Here is a 13,697-nt window from a genome sequence, read left to right as displayed (position 1 = left end):
AATAAGATCACTGAAAGACACGAATTATCGGAAACGCTTTTCCTCCATTGGCTTCACTGAAACCACCAACCCCATTACTTCACGTAGCCTATGGACGCCTTCAGCCGGGATGTCCGAAGGCGAACGTTCAGTTCGGTCCAGCCTGGGTAGATGGATCATACCTGCAGCCACTTGCGATGTCTAGGGTCTCGGGGACAGCCATGGCGAGCACTCATAACCTAGCGGAGCCCGCGTCCCCTGCAGACACCTTTGGTTGCCTTGCTCCCTTACATTGATGGTCCCCTCGCTCGAGTCTTAAGTTCGGACGTACATTCTCTCCAAAAGACGTTTAGAGCTCAGACGCTGCAATCAACGTCCCGGATCGGCAGACATCCCGGCCATCTTCCATCCCCACGGGGTACACCCGACATTAGCAAGCCAACAGCCGCAGATCTCTCGCAACCATGCCGAGAGTGTTCAGATATCTGAAAACAGCGCTTGCGCCTAGTATCGGACCTGTGTCGCCACGAGAGTCAGTCGATAACAACAATTCGTCACGCAAAGCATCATTCACTTCTTCAGCCGATGACACATGGCTTCCAGACTTTGATCCGCTCACAATCTCGGCGTTCGAGCTCTCGGAACTCCTGAATGCGCAAGCCCTCACAAGCGTACAGATCGTGCAGTTATATCTAAAAGAGATTGAACAGCATAACAGGAGAGGAAGACAGCTGCGCGCGTTGATCTCGGTGGCGCCGAAACATGAAGTGTTAAAAATAGCTAGAAAGCTTGACGAAGAACGAGCTAGAGGCAAGATAAGGGGTCCGCTACACGGTATTCCGATAGTACTGAAAGACAACATCATGACCGATGAGAAACTGGGCATGGACACCACAGTGGGTATGTGGCTGGCAGATAACGGCAATTATGATCGGTAACTTACTTGGCTTAGGATCGTACGCTTTTGTTGGCTGCATACCGAAGAAAAGTGCAACCATCGTTCAACGGTTGATCAAACGAGGTATGATCGTTATCGGCAAATCCAATTTGACAGAGTTCTGTGGCCTCAAAAATCCTTCTATGCCTCCAGGGTGGTCCGCGGTGGGTGGACAATGTCAGTCGCCGTACGTGTCAAGACACATCGAGAAACGAAAGCTACATTGGGAACTTTCAGCGCCAGGGGGATCTTCGACTGGATCCGCTGTCGCAGTGGCTTCAGGTTTCAGTACTCTTGCCATCGGAACAGACACTATCGGGTCTCTAATTACGCCTGCAAACCGCGCAGCCCTTTACGCTCTAAAGCCTACAGCTGGTGTGGTGCCAATGGACGGTATCTTCAATCTGAGTAAAACCTTTGACGCCGTCGGAGGCATGGTAAGCATATGCATATCTGTCAGCTCGTACCAGAAACACTGACCGTGTGCTATAGGCCAAATCTGCAAAAGATCTTGTAGCGCTGATGGACGCCATGATGGTTCCAACCAACCGCGAAGAACACACAAGGAGCCCACATAGATCGTTCAAAATCAAGCCGGACTTCGGATCGCTCCGTATCGGCATATGTGAGCCGACCATCTGGAAAGTGTGGCGAAAAAGTGGGCGGATCAATGCTGACGCTGAACGATTCATGGTATGTTGGTGGACTTCTGCTTACGTGGGTGCAACGAACACACGTTATTTTGCAGGGGTTCGTGCTGTGTTGATGCATAGAATGCTGACATGATGCAGACACAAAAGTACGATATGATTGTTCAGAGTATGATCGAGATGGGAGTCGATGTCGTGTATCCAGTGGAATTGCCGAACCAATCAAGCTTGACTATAGACGGAAAGAACTGCTTTGAGCCTGTCGTGTGTTAGTATTCGGCTCTCTGATTTGCATTGTATGTATGCTGACATGATGCAGACTCTGAGTTCAAGGATTGTTTAGCAGAGTTTATCCGCGATTTTAGAGTCACGAAGATGCACTCTTTGGCTGAGATTATCAACTTCAACCTAGATCACCCCGAGCTGTGTCTGCCACCAAGTAGGTCGATGCAGACTGCCAAACCTCTATTTCTTACTAATTCCAATCAGCATGTCCGGACCAGAACGATCTGATGGCTGCGCTGCAGTCGAGCACCAAGCGTGAAGAGGTGAATGCCGCGCGGCAACATCTTCAAACTGCCGGCGGACCTGAAGGCCTGGATTTTATCTTTGCTACAAAACAACTTGACCTGATCGTTGCTCCCGGCGACGCACCTCTCTCTACCCTTGCAGCAGCAGCTGGCTATCCGACTGCCGCATGCCCACTCTCCGCCCTGAAGCTCAACGGTCAGCCTTTTGGCATAACCTTGGCTTCGCGCCCGCACACCGAACATACACTTCTTCACTTTCTGACAGCATACGAGAATATCTTCCCTCCACGCGCACTACCCATGCCTCTCTCATCCGTGCCTTTGCAAGATCCAAATCCAGAACCTTTGCCAGATCAGCCAATCATCGATCTAATATTGCATGAGTGGGATACACGGAGATTTAGCTGCAGTGCGGACGCACTTGCAGATTGGCTGAATGCACGATGGCGGAAGAGCGGTTATGAATTAAGTGCGGAGACAGTCTGTGAAGTGCTGCGGAGTAATGGTCGGATTGCATTTAGGGGCTTGGGTGATGATGCTGAAGGTGCATTCTCAAGATGATGTACGCGTATGTTGTTACTGTTGTCATGGTGGTGGTGCATGGGTTAGCGCGGCGTCTGGTCAGTTAGGTCCTGAATTTTGGTTGGGTAAAGATGGTGTTCGGGCAGGATTAGCAAGGGATATCCGCATCCACTCGTTCTTTGTGACTCATTGAAGAATCTGCGCACTACATTCCGCACTCTGCGTAAGTCAACACATGGAAAGTTGCCACGATGAATCATTTCAAATGTATGCGAGTCTATGGAACAAAACTAATAAGTGATATTATATCACAGTGGACTTTTCTTCATCAATCCATCAACAACAAAGCTGCTTGGCGCAGCGGAAGCGCGCCGGGCTCATAACCCGGAGGACGCTCGATCGAAACGAGCAGCAGCTAGTTGATTATCTTTTTGCATTTTTCCCCAGCTCTTGGGTTGATCTTTTTTTGGTTGGCACAATGCAGTGGAAGACATGTTGCAGGGCTGTTGTGGGGCTTTTGTTGATCTTGCCAGTTGCTCTCGCGACGCTTCAATCCTTTTTAGCTGATAGAGTGTGGCAGTCATCGCATACGTGCGAAAAGCACTGCTTTCTACGCGAATACAGCTCATCAGGCGTAGGAAGACATTAGATTTTTACACTATGCGCGCAAAGCCAAACCCTACCTTGAAGGTAGTTGCTATCTTCTAGGCTTGTAGAGGTCTTTGCTAACGACTCTGTGTACCTTCAGGGTAGGTAGTAGTTGTTCATATGACTTGTGTAAAACCTGTGGTATGACGTGCGCACATGCCGACAAGGTATCGTTTGCTAGACAATCAAAGATCCATGCGAGGATGCAAGACTGCGAAGAAGTGTGTGGAGTCTCAGGTTCGTATTATGTACCTGTTACAATCCTGCTCAATAGCAATCCTTAGACCGATGCCGCTGAAACTATCTGCTACATAGAGTTTCTGAAGTTATGCCCGAGCTTGGTTCATCTTGAGTCTTAATTTTCTAGAGAGGCACTCAAATCTGCGGTAAGAGCCGGTGGAGGAGTATGTCGCATCGGCGAATATTCCCAGTCACGTTGTAGGACGGCTTAGGAGATGACCACTATCAGACAGAAGTCTCCTTGATCTTTGTTCGCACTCTGGGCGATGCGCTCGCAATACTGTCTCCAGTTTCGACGGCTCTTGGGTATAGCTCATTGGCTCTAGAGAACGTACCGATGCCTTCAAGCTATCCACAGAAGCACGAGAAGTTTGGTGGCCTTGGGCCCAACAATCATATTCAATTGACTATACAATGCTAAACAATACAAACCGAATCATGCTTCAACAACTCTCATTTCCGGGCGGCTCTCCATCTTCCATCGAAGTTACAGATCGCGGTGGCGACGGCGATCTTGGTAGATGGTGGTGTAGCTCACAGAATCGACACTAGGTAGGACAGTGACCGTGGAACAAGGTGGGTCGGTGTCGAAAATGGTTGTGACAGTAGAGTAAGCTGGCGCAGTATCGAAGATGGTAGTGATAGTAGAGTAACTTGGTGCAGGGTCGACGATGGTAGTGACGGTGACCAAAGGAGGCACTGGTGCAGAACCAACGACAGTAGTGATGGTGACCACAGGTGGAGAGGGATAGACTGTGACGACAGGCGAGGGATATACCGTGGAGGTACTGATGGCGATAGTGCGGGTAGGAAGTTCGAGAGTGCTTGTCCGTGGAGAGGCATCAATGAGCTGCATCTCATGGTCCTTGTCGCACCTCTTCATATCTTTGCTGGGCTTCTGGATCCGAATTTCGCCCCTATCCTTTCCTCTGCCATCCCATTCGCCATCTGCACACATCTCCGTGCCAGGTTGGAATGGGTGATCGAATTTGACAGCCCTATGAAACGATTTGCGGGGTTCAAGATCGCCTTCCTTCTGGCCAACTTCAGCCGTGTAGATCGACTGGTCGATGATTGTATAGACTGGTTTCCCGCCAACCATCGTGTAGAGAGTCTGGCCAGTAACAGCTGGTGAGGCGACCGGGGAGACTGGTCGCGGTCGTGTAGCTGTCACTGTAACAACTGAGGTGACCGGGTCACCGGCTGTCACTGTGACAACTGGTGTATGCGTGACGGTAATCAGGTCTTGCGGATCAGGTACTGGGCCCTTGCAATAGACGGGATTCTTCGGTCCAGAGCGGCACTCAAACTTGAACGTGTTATCGGGGCTTTTTGCGTAGCATTCGTAGCAAATGACTGCCGCTGTCCAAGGGTGTAGCATCCATACACCAATGCGAGGTCCCTTCCACTTGCTCTTGCGACGTGGCTCAAGATCCTGGGTGGCTTTGTCAACTGGTTCCTGAAGCGGCTCAGAGCGACGCATGCGAGATTGGCCATAGTCTCCGCCGTAGATGGTAACCGTCTTTGTAGAAGGAGGGAGAATAGTGACTGTTTCGAGTGGTCCGGGCGGAGGCATAACCACAGTGACTGTGCTCTGAGGGAAGACGGTCACTGTAGTCAGTGGAGTGCTGAGGTAGATCGCGCTAGTAGTAGATACGAGGGGCGTGAGAGTGTTGCTAGTATGAACCCACTCCGAAGACTCGAAGTATGTGGTCTCGGTAACGACGCTGGACAAGGTCAGAATCAGTTGAGAAGGAGGTGAACAATCGGGAACTTACTAGGGATTTGGGACCGTGATTTGCGGAGGTTCGTAACAATCGAACAGTACTGAGAGGAAAGGTTCTTCATGAACTGGTGAGATGCATTCGGAGATGGCCTGAGGAAGTTCCTCAGTGGACGTTGGGGGGCCTTTGCAGCCGTGATGCTGGAATGTACTGATGAAGCAGGGTGGTCCGCCTTCGTTTATGCGTCCGATCCAGGCCTCATGTTTGTTGTGGAAGGGCTTGATGCTGTTGGCGCCGACGACGATGTTCTGGCACTTGCCCATCTTGAGATCCATGTTGCCGCGTTGTGTTGCTCCACTGCAGTCGTCGCTCGTGAAGGCATATGTGCGTAGTTCGTTCTTTTCCTTAGCCTGAGCTAGCGGAAAGAGGATTGCGAGTAATGCGCCTGTGGCGAGGATGACAGAGCGAGCCATGATCGAAGAGCTTCGTTTTATGTCAGTAGATGCTCTTGCTGTGATTGAAGGCAAAAGAGGAGAATGCCGGTGAGAGAACATACCAGCAGGGGGGGTCAGCTGGAGCTCAGTTCGACAATGACAGGTGCGAATGCTGAGGAGTATGATCTGCAATGCATTAGCACTATGAGAGAGAACGTGTATGTGAATGTCAAGTAAGACAGAGTGACATACTCAACTAGTAGGCTGAGGAAAAGTTTGTTCGCTGGAAGCTGAATCTATGTTCAGAAGGCCCTGTGAGAGTTCAGCACCAATGGTCTAAGCAGCATCATATGGATGAGGTAGTCCGGGGACATCGGAGTGCATTCATGGGTAGGTCAAGTGCAGTGAACGGACAAGAATGTAGGAACGTACCAACTGAGTAGGAAGGCAGTACAAGTAGACCGACCAACCGATTGTACTGTTGCTTGGCCGAGTGGTGTAGTGAGCTGAAGAAGAAGCAGAGAGATGGGAGAGGAAGCGAGCTTATATGAGACCCAGAAGACGCTAACGTCAGTTTCCGGGCTTCGTCACCGAGCTGTGGTTGAAGAAGGCATTCTGCATGGGTCAAGGAAGGCAGCTTGTCGATGTTGTGAGGTCGTTGCGCTCTTCGCCACGGAACAACGAAGCCGGGACGGTTCTGCACGATCGAGTTGGGCAGGGAGTTAGCCTGGAGGGTAGTCCCACCCAATGCTGCGGCAAGAACATATCAAGATGCAAATAAGTCAAGGAAGGACCACTGAAACGCTGTAGTAGCAACATATCTGGTAATAACCGTTCGCTTTTCCGGCGGTCTTCGGCTGTTCTTACGTCCAGTCTCGAAGTGCCCTCAAGATACTAAAGTGACCCATGGCATAGACAGCTATGTAAGGAAGGCCATGTCAGATACCTTACGAGGCGTCTCGTGCTGCAGTGTTGTGACGTTAACATGAAAGCAAGAAAGATGGTACGGGACCGCAGCTGGCAGAATGGGAAGGTGGTGTGAGAATCCACTTAGACAAGACAACCTTGTTTTCAAACGCGGGAAAGAGCTGAGCAGGTGTGCTTCGCCAAATCTCTAGATGTGCGTGAGCGTGCTGAAGTCAAACAATGGCAGGGTGTGGATGCATACCAGAAGTTAGGAACATGTCCTAGTCCAATGATATAGGTGGATTCACAACGAGAAGAAACGAGGCACAGCTCATGGAATGATGATACTTGCCGGTATACGCTCTTAACCCACAGCGCGGACGATCTACGCAGTCCCACCCCTAATGTACGTATCCAACGCCTGAACGCCTCATCTCCATCCGAATCCTGTCTTATCCTGACGACAACTTGAGTGAAAGCCTCTACCACTCCCCCCACTCATCATCCTTCTTCGCACCTCCACTCATCCCACCTCCAGCGCCGCCCTTCTTCATTGCGCTTGTACCGATGCCGCTGGGCTTCTTCGGCGCCATTCCTCCGCCTGTCTTCGTTTCACCCGCGCTAGCAAACTCATCCCAGAAGTCCTGCTTATCCTTCGCTGGGCCCTTGGGGGCCGCACCGAAGCTCTCCCAGAAGTCTTTGCGCTCGGGTTCGCGCCGGCCGGACGTAGCAGGGGAATGTGTTGAGGAATCGCCTTCGACGAATCGCGTGAACTGCGTGTTTGCGTTTGCGACGCCTGATTGAAGGGTCTGGCCTAGGGTGCCAGCGGTTGTGCGAGCTTGGGATGCGAGGTCTGCCTCGGCAAGCTGGAGAGTTGTTAGTCACATTAGTCGTATTCGCTTTCGACGAAATTGTTAGGCATACCTTTGCCATACCGGGCTTCACGTAGCCTTCATACCCCGTTTTGCCCACCTTGCTCACGCTTGCGCCTAACCATCCGAAGCCCTTGGTAAGTGCGGCGAGAGGGTCTTTCTGGAAGTCGTCAAGTGCAGGTGGCGCACCCGGCTCGTCGTCCTTCTTCCAGGAATCTGGCTCGCTACCAAAGCCACCGTATTTGCCTCCCTGGTTTGGCGCAACACCATCTGGTCTGTTGGCGTTCTCCTGTCCCATCTTGGCGAAGTAGGCTTCGTTCTTGGCTTTCTGCGACGACATAGCATTGGTGCCGAGCGCAGGCGAGCCAGACCGTTGGAAACCTGGGTCGTTGCTTCGTGTCTTTCCCAGAGGTGTTTGGCTTCTGCTGCCCGCCGCACTGGCTCGTCCGCTCAATGGCGCTCCCGTACCCGCTGCAGATGCATTGTCCTTCTTGGGTAACCGCTTGGGCAAATTGCTCTTGTCGAACTCCCTATCCTCAACTTTACAGCTGAGCCTCTCTTTCCACTCGTCGCCCGCCTCTGAATCGTATCGCTCTGATATGGAAGAGGCCTCGAATGTCCGTCCGTCTTTCGTATTCGACGGGTGCTCATTGAAGAAGTCTTGGAATGGCTTATTGCCGCCGGCAGCCATACGCACGAGTTCTGAGCCCTTGAAAGCGTCCATGGTGATGCTGCGGATGAAAGAGATGTGGACACCAAGACCACGGTGTACACCAGAGCAGGAGAGACACATGAAGATACCAAGTTTGGGCGAAGCCTAATGCGTCTCATCTTAGCAGGTGTAGGCGGTGATCGCGTGCGTAGGTGGAGGAAGGGCGGTTGCATACCCATTGCGGACTCGGCGCATTGCAGTCGACGCACTTGTTGTTGTCGTTGGTCTTTTGTATCTCCAGCAGCTGTGTGTGCAATTGGTTAGCATGTGTCAACATGGCATATACAATCCGTCATCTGCGCTGCCTTCTCTCCGCAATTGACCCCTAGCACCCCACTCCATACGATAGTAGAACGTGCAACGTACCTTGCTGCGCGTCTCCGGATCCACCTCCCACATTTTACTCATGATGGGCAACCGAGAAACTGCGCGATCGTGGAACAATAAAAGGTGGTATTTGGTCTAAAGTTGGGGGGAAGTGTTTGGGGTCGATGTTGCGGTCGAGATTCAGGGTACGTGGGCCTAAGTGGGAACGCGTGGCGCGTGTGTGCAGTTGAGCCTCAACTCGCATCAACAGGGATGCTGCGTGCTCTGTGTGCTACCCACGTTTACTTGATCGCGAATCTTGCTACTGCATATGCTGTCGCGTAATATTATCTCACCTCATCGCTTTGTAACGAGACGAGAATATTGTGATTGCTCGAGAGAATGGAATTAGCTGGTTCAAGTATTCTCAAGCTACCTAGGTAGATTACCACGAAGCCTATCTTCATCAAGGTCTAAGTACACTTTTGTCTTCCGTATGCATAATCTGTAAGGAACAAGCGTCTTCAGATTCTCGCAAATGAATGTGAGCAGCTCGTGTGTACATAGAACCACATGATCTGGAGCACGCAAGAAACACCTCAGCTACCTAAATTGCTATCTACTGAATATTAGAATACGATTGTTCCCTACATAGCGTCCAACAGCCATAGGTCGTCATCGTTCCGGTGTGCGAGAGTCTGTGAAAGAGCCAGAAGCCAGTCATCTTCGTCCCCATCAACCGGATCCACAAGTTCTACCCAAACCCAATCTGGCTCAATCCAAGTCGTGGTAGCAACACGGTACCTGTTATACCACGCCTCACTAGACCCATCCGCATTATGTACCGACTCCAGCTCGACCCCAGCTTTTGCCAGTCCATTCTGCAAAGCTGCAAAGAACTTCTGGCACGGGAAGGTACCGAGTTGTGGATGCCAATCGAAGAACGTAATTTTCTCCAGATTGGAGAATATGGTATGGATCGTAGGGGCCATATTGATCAAAACTTGCAGCAAAGACTCGGGCACGTTGTGACCATCCTCCATTGCGGAGATGCGGAGATATCTAATGTGCCTGGGTAGATTCTTGAAACGTCCTGGTAACACCTCGGCGAGCTGTCCCCATTCATCTCTTATTACCCCATAAAAGACCTGCCCGCACATCTGAAGCCGTTCCAAACGATTCAAGATTCTTAATTCTTCGAAAGTGTTCGGATCCTTGTCTATGCGGAAGTCGTTGAGATCTAGTGATGCGAGTGATTCATGGTGATTCGCGATTGCGCGTAGAAGCGTTCGTACGTTCACGTCATCTGGCCCCATACCATGCCCATGGAAGGCAAATTTGAACTTCTTCAGGCCCTGGAATGATTCTAGCGCTCGAGTAAGATCCAGCGTGTCGCCGCCAACATTAGGCAGTATCAAGTTCTCGAGACTGGAACCGTCTTTCTCTAGTCGGTCCCAAAACGTCTTGTCAGCTTCCCATTCGGGGCGTGGACCTATCCCATCTCTGTCGCGATGTACTCCCACATGGCCCAAGATGAGAGTTCTCAAGGACGGCAACAGGAACAACGAAAGGATGTTTCCAAGACGTATCTGCTCAAGAATAATAGATGCCTCCTGCAAATTGGAGAACATCTGGGATTCTAGTGCTGTCTTGAACCACACGGCCTTGCGCGGCCAGAGACTAGGTATAATCTCGACCTTTTTCACTCTCGGAGTGAACAACATGAATATGTTGAATTGATCCTCTCTCCTGTGATCCGCGAGCCACGTATTCAGCTTCCTTATCCTACTTTCCCCCACAACTTCCCTTCGTCCTACATTGTCAAAGCCTACTCTCTCGGTGATATGTCGAAGTTCAGCAGTTGTAAGTTGTTTGGGAAACTTAAATGCATGGCCTTCATACTCCCATTCAACCTGCTGGACGCACCGTTCAAGATCTGGAGAGGACGCAAGCGTACGGATGAATAGCCCTGGAATAGCATCTCTAGTCGAGTACGAGCTATACAAGATTTCTCTGGCAACCCGATGCAGACGTCTGTTGGTGAGACTGATCGTCCAAACGTCGTCGACGTCATCGAGAAAGACTTGGTTGATTATCTCGAATAGGAGCTCATCTGGAAGGGTGTCTATATTGCATTCGGACACTGCAGCGTTGGGGAGGTGTCCACTAGGCAGCTGCTCACGTTGGCTTTTGGGTAGATGCCAATAAATGGGAGATACCTCAGACATGATGAACTCGGTTCTTGAGTTGTCAAGTTGAGCAAGCAGAATGCGACCGATCGTAACATTTCAAAGTTGTACCCAAACTCTAGCGTCTTGGCAGGATACATGGATTCCTATAAACATTGTCTCCATGACTCTTGGTGCAGACTACAACTTTATACAAAGTTTCTGCGGCTTTTCAATTTCTTTTATCGTGAATAGCGCAGCGTAAAGCTTCCATCACACAGCGTACAAGATTGCGGAATGTCAGGTAACTTTTAAATTCAAGTATCGAGTGGTGATGCAGCTACGTTGCATTTACGCATGCATAGCTGTCCCATCTCTTTCAACTATCTACCAGCAAACCCTATTGCGACTCCACTTCCCCTAACGCCATTATGTGTGGCATGGTGTCTCCCGTCTGCCGTTGCCGTGAGGCCCTCTGGTATCCTCTTCCCCACCCCTAAATAAGTATATACATTGCCGCATAACAGAGATCCAGCTAGAAAGGAAAGTATTGTACACAGGTGGTGCCATTAATGATGTGATCGAACCGGACAGAGAGTCCCGGGCAGAGATATAACGAAGGACCCTCAAAACAGTGATGGAACAAACTAGACGGCCGTGCGTCGATGCTATGTATTACGCCTGGTTGTTTTGGATATGGTATGGGTGTAGGTTCGTCAGTCGTAACGCGCTTATGACATCCAACTTTGCTGTTTGTACGTATGATCTTTGGAGAGATATGTAGGATCTCCAGCCTATGATGTGTGTGTGCACCTTTGATCGAACTGGCATATGGTGGTTTCTGCTATTCGTCCTAATTCGGGTCTGGGTTCCGCACGTTCAGTTGTCGTCCATAGTCTCGGCTGTCATCGATGCTTCCTAAACTTTCCCGGCTTGCATTCGCGCCGTGGAAGGTCAAGACAGCCGTTGGGTTAAGTCGCGAGTCGACCAAAATCGGTTGGCTTAATCGGCGGGTTGAGGGCGTAACAGGAGTGATGGATTCATCGTCGTGACGGCTACGTTGCGAGCCAAAGTTGGTGACAAGTTGAGTTGGCGACTTTTCGCTGCGTCCTCCCAGCAAACCAGCTCTGCTCATGGTGCTCACATTCCGCGAGATGCCTGCTGAGCCACTCTCGTGCCCATCCTGTTGTTGGGCTTGTTGCCTCCTCTTGCGCCATAGGACAAATATTATGCCACCAGCGATGGCCAACAACGCAATAACACCTCCAGCGACACCACCAGCAATAGCGCCTACGTTGGTAGAACTCTTGTCAGAATCGGAGGACCCTGTGTCAGCAGGAGCTGCTGTTGCTGTGGGGGTTACGACAAGCGTGCGGGTGATGACACGGCCGCTCTCGGTAACGACAGTTGGCATTGTGACGGGTTCCTCTGCCGACGTTGGAGTATCATCGGACTCGGATGATTGAGTAGTCGATGGTTTTGCGCTCTGTGTGATCTGTTAGCTTTGTGCATCAGGCAGGACTGGAAATAAATACAGTAGAAGAAGAAGAAGATGTAGAAGAAGAAGACGGCGTCGCAGTGACTACAGAGGTAATAATCTCTGGATCAGGTCTCACAGTGACGACTGGTGGCGGAGGCGGGGCCGACTGCCACGAAGTCAAACACTGATCACAGAAGAGAGTACAGATACGAATCAAAGCACACCAAGAGATTTGCAACAGGACGAAAGAAGGAGTGCGCGCAAGATAGGAAGGGAGGTACTAACAGTCTTGGGAGCTTCTTGCATCGATGAAGGCGCGTCTGCGGAGGATGTGGGCTGTGAGCCTCCGATGGTACCGGAAACCTGACCGTCCATTTCGATGTACATGAACAGGTCCTTGTCCTTGTTGCCGCACTTTTCGTCGGGAAAGCCAGGGCAGTCGACCTCACAGTCGTTCATGTTGGCCGTCTCTCCGGGCGCATAGTTGGAGCACCAGCAGTCGGTGTATTGTAGGACGGCGAATGCATATGTGCCCTCCTCTTTGCAGTGGTTGGTGCAGTTGCCGTTGGATTGCCATGGCCAGTTATCTGGTGAGGTTAGATGTGGATCGTGGAGCCACATGGATCGACATGATACTTACAGACTTGATCGTCGCTACCAGTGTTTAGGCTGGAACAGTATGATTGCGTCCAGTCTGCTGCGCCTGCTGGTTTGATGGAGGCCAGCAATATGAACAAGGCGAAGAAGCCCAGCAGCGTCGAAGCGAATCTGTGCTCCATGTTGTGGGATGTGTGAGGTTGTGGGTGGAGTCGTCGAGGGTGATTGTATAGGCGCGTCGGTTGGCGGAAAGCGACAATGTCGTTTGTCCTCGCGAGTGAATGGGCGCTTGTAGCGATTGTTGACCGCGACAAAGACTTGGATTAGCGATTGAACGCCTCCGACGTCGTCAAGGAGCGATGCAGTGGGTGAGTGAGGTTTGCGGAGGCCTCGAGGGCGCACAGGCGGGGTGGATGGGTGGATGTGGTGTGAGGTGGTACCAGCTGGTGGGAATGGGCGGGCTCGGTGCAACGGGTTATTGGTCGTAGGCGGCGATGTCTTCCTGGTATCCCCTCAAACTATCGTCAGCATCGCTGCCCGTGGATGGATTGTCTGACGGGTGTCGCCGGTAGCACAGCTGGTTGTGGAGAGGGAAAAGTTGGATGGAGACGGTGCCGCTGTTGAGGATGGGAGCTGGTGGAGCTGCAGGACTTACCAGACGCTAACTGGCCGGTAGGTCTGTGCTGGTGAATGGAACACTACCTGGCTACTGATCTCTCCCGCTTTGGCCGTTAGTTCAAGAGTAGCCTCTCCGCCTCTTCCGCACTGGCACTAGACTTGACTCGAACCGCGGTACACCCTGCTCGCTGCCAACTCTGGGTTTGCTGAGAGGCGCCCTGGGTGCTCGGCCCTGGCTGTCGGCCGTCGTGCTTGAAACTCGACGATGGGGGTCCTGTGACAAAACGTGAAGTTGCTCGGCCTATCTCGTCGTCATGACGTGCTCAACTTTGCACACCTCGCAGATCGTCGCTGCTTCGATCACGATAGCAGCC

General features: G+C 51.4%; 4 protein-coding genes across 4 annotated transcripts; 1 reads left to right on the top strand and 3 right to left on the bottom strand.

Moving 5' to 3' along the window:
* Positions 1-443: 443 nt before the first annotated feature.
* On the top strand, positions 444-2,657 carry GT037_009658 (amidase signature enzyme; the record flags this gene model as incomplete). The annotated part of the gene is made up of 6 exons (XM_038934705.1): positions 444-879; positions 932-1,353; positions 1,409-1,609; positions 1,708-1,834; positions 1,886-2,005; positions 2,056-2,657. 6 exons carry the CDS (start codon positions 444-446, stop codon positions 2,655-2,657), a joined length of 1,908 nt encoding a protein of 635 aa, XP_038782506.1.
* Positions 2,658-3,993: 1,336 nt separating this feature from the next.
* Positions 3,994-5,703, bottom strand: GT037_009657 (uncharacterized protein; the record flags this gene model as incomplete). Its single annotated transcript, XM_038934704.1, has 2 exons — positions 3,994-5,233; positions 5,285-5,703. 2 exons carry the CDS (start codon positions 5,701-5,703, stop codon positions 3,994-3,996), a joined length of 1,659 nt encoding a protein of 552 aa, XP_038782505.1.
* A 1,349-nt stretch (positions 5,704-7,052) lies between these two features.
* GT037_009656 (adp-ribosylation factor gtpase-activating protein 1) lies at positions 7,053-10,688 on the bottom strand (the record flags this gene model as incomplete). The annotated part of the gene is made up of 5 exons (XM_038934703.1): positions 7,053-7,436; positions 7,495-8,259; positions 8,330-8,398; positions 8,521-8,616; positions 9,306-10,688. 5 exons carry the CDS (start codon positions 10,686-10,688, stop codon positions 7,053-7,055), a joined length of 2,697 nt encoding a protein of 898 aa, XP_038782504.1.
* Positions 10,689-11,481: 793 nt separating this feature from the next.
* Positions 11,482-12,887, bottom strand: GT037_009655 (uncharacterized protein; the record flags this gene model as incomplete). Its single annotated transcript, XM_038934702.1, has 4 exons — positions 11,482-12,114; positions 12,164-12,274; positions 12,394-12,695; positions 12,749-12,887. The coding sequence occupies 4 exons, from the start codon at positions 12,885-12,887 to the stop codon at positions 11,482-11,484; spliced, it is 1,185 nt and encodes a 394-aa protein (XP_038782503.1).
* Positions 12,888-13,697: the final 810 nt, after the last annotated feature.

Source organism: Alternaria burnsii (genome assembly GCF_013036055.1).
Source record: "Alternaria burnsii strain CBS107.38 chromosome Unknown 725, whole genome shotgun sequence".
In the NCBI taxonomy this organism is placed as follows: Eukaryota; Fungi; Ascomycota; class Dothideomycetes; order Pleosporales; family Pleosporaceae; genus Alternaria; species Alternaria burnsii.
The sequence above is the reverse complement of the archived record's forward strand: the minus strand, read 5'-3'. Positions and strand labels throughout refer to the sequence as shown.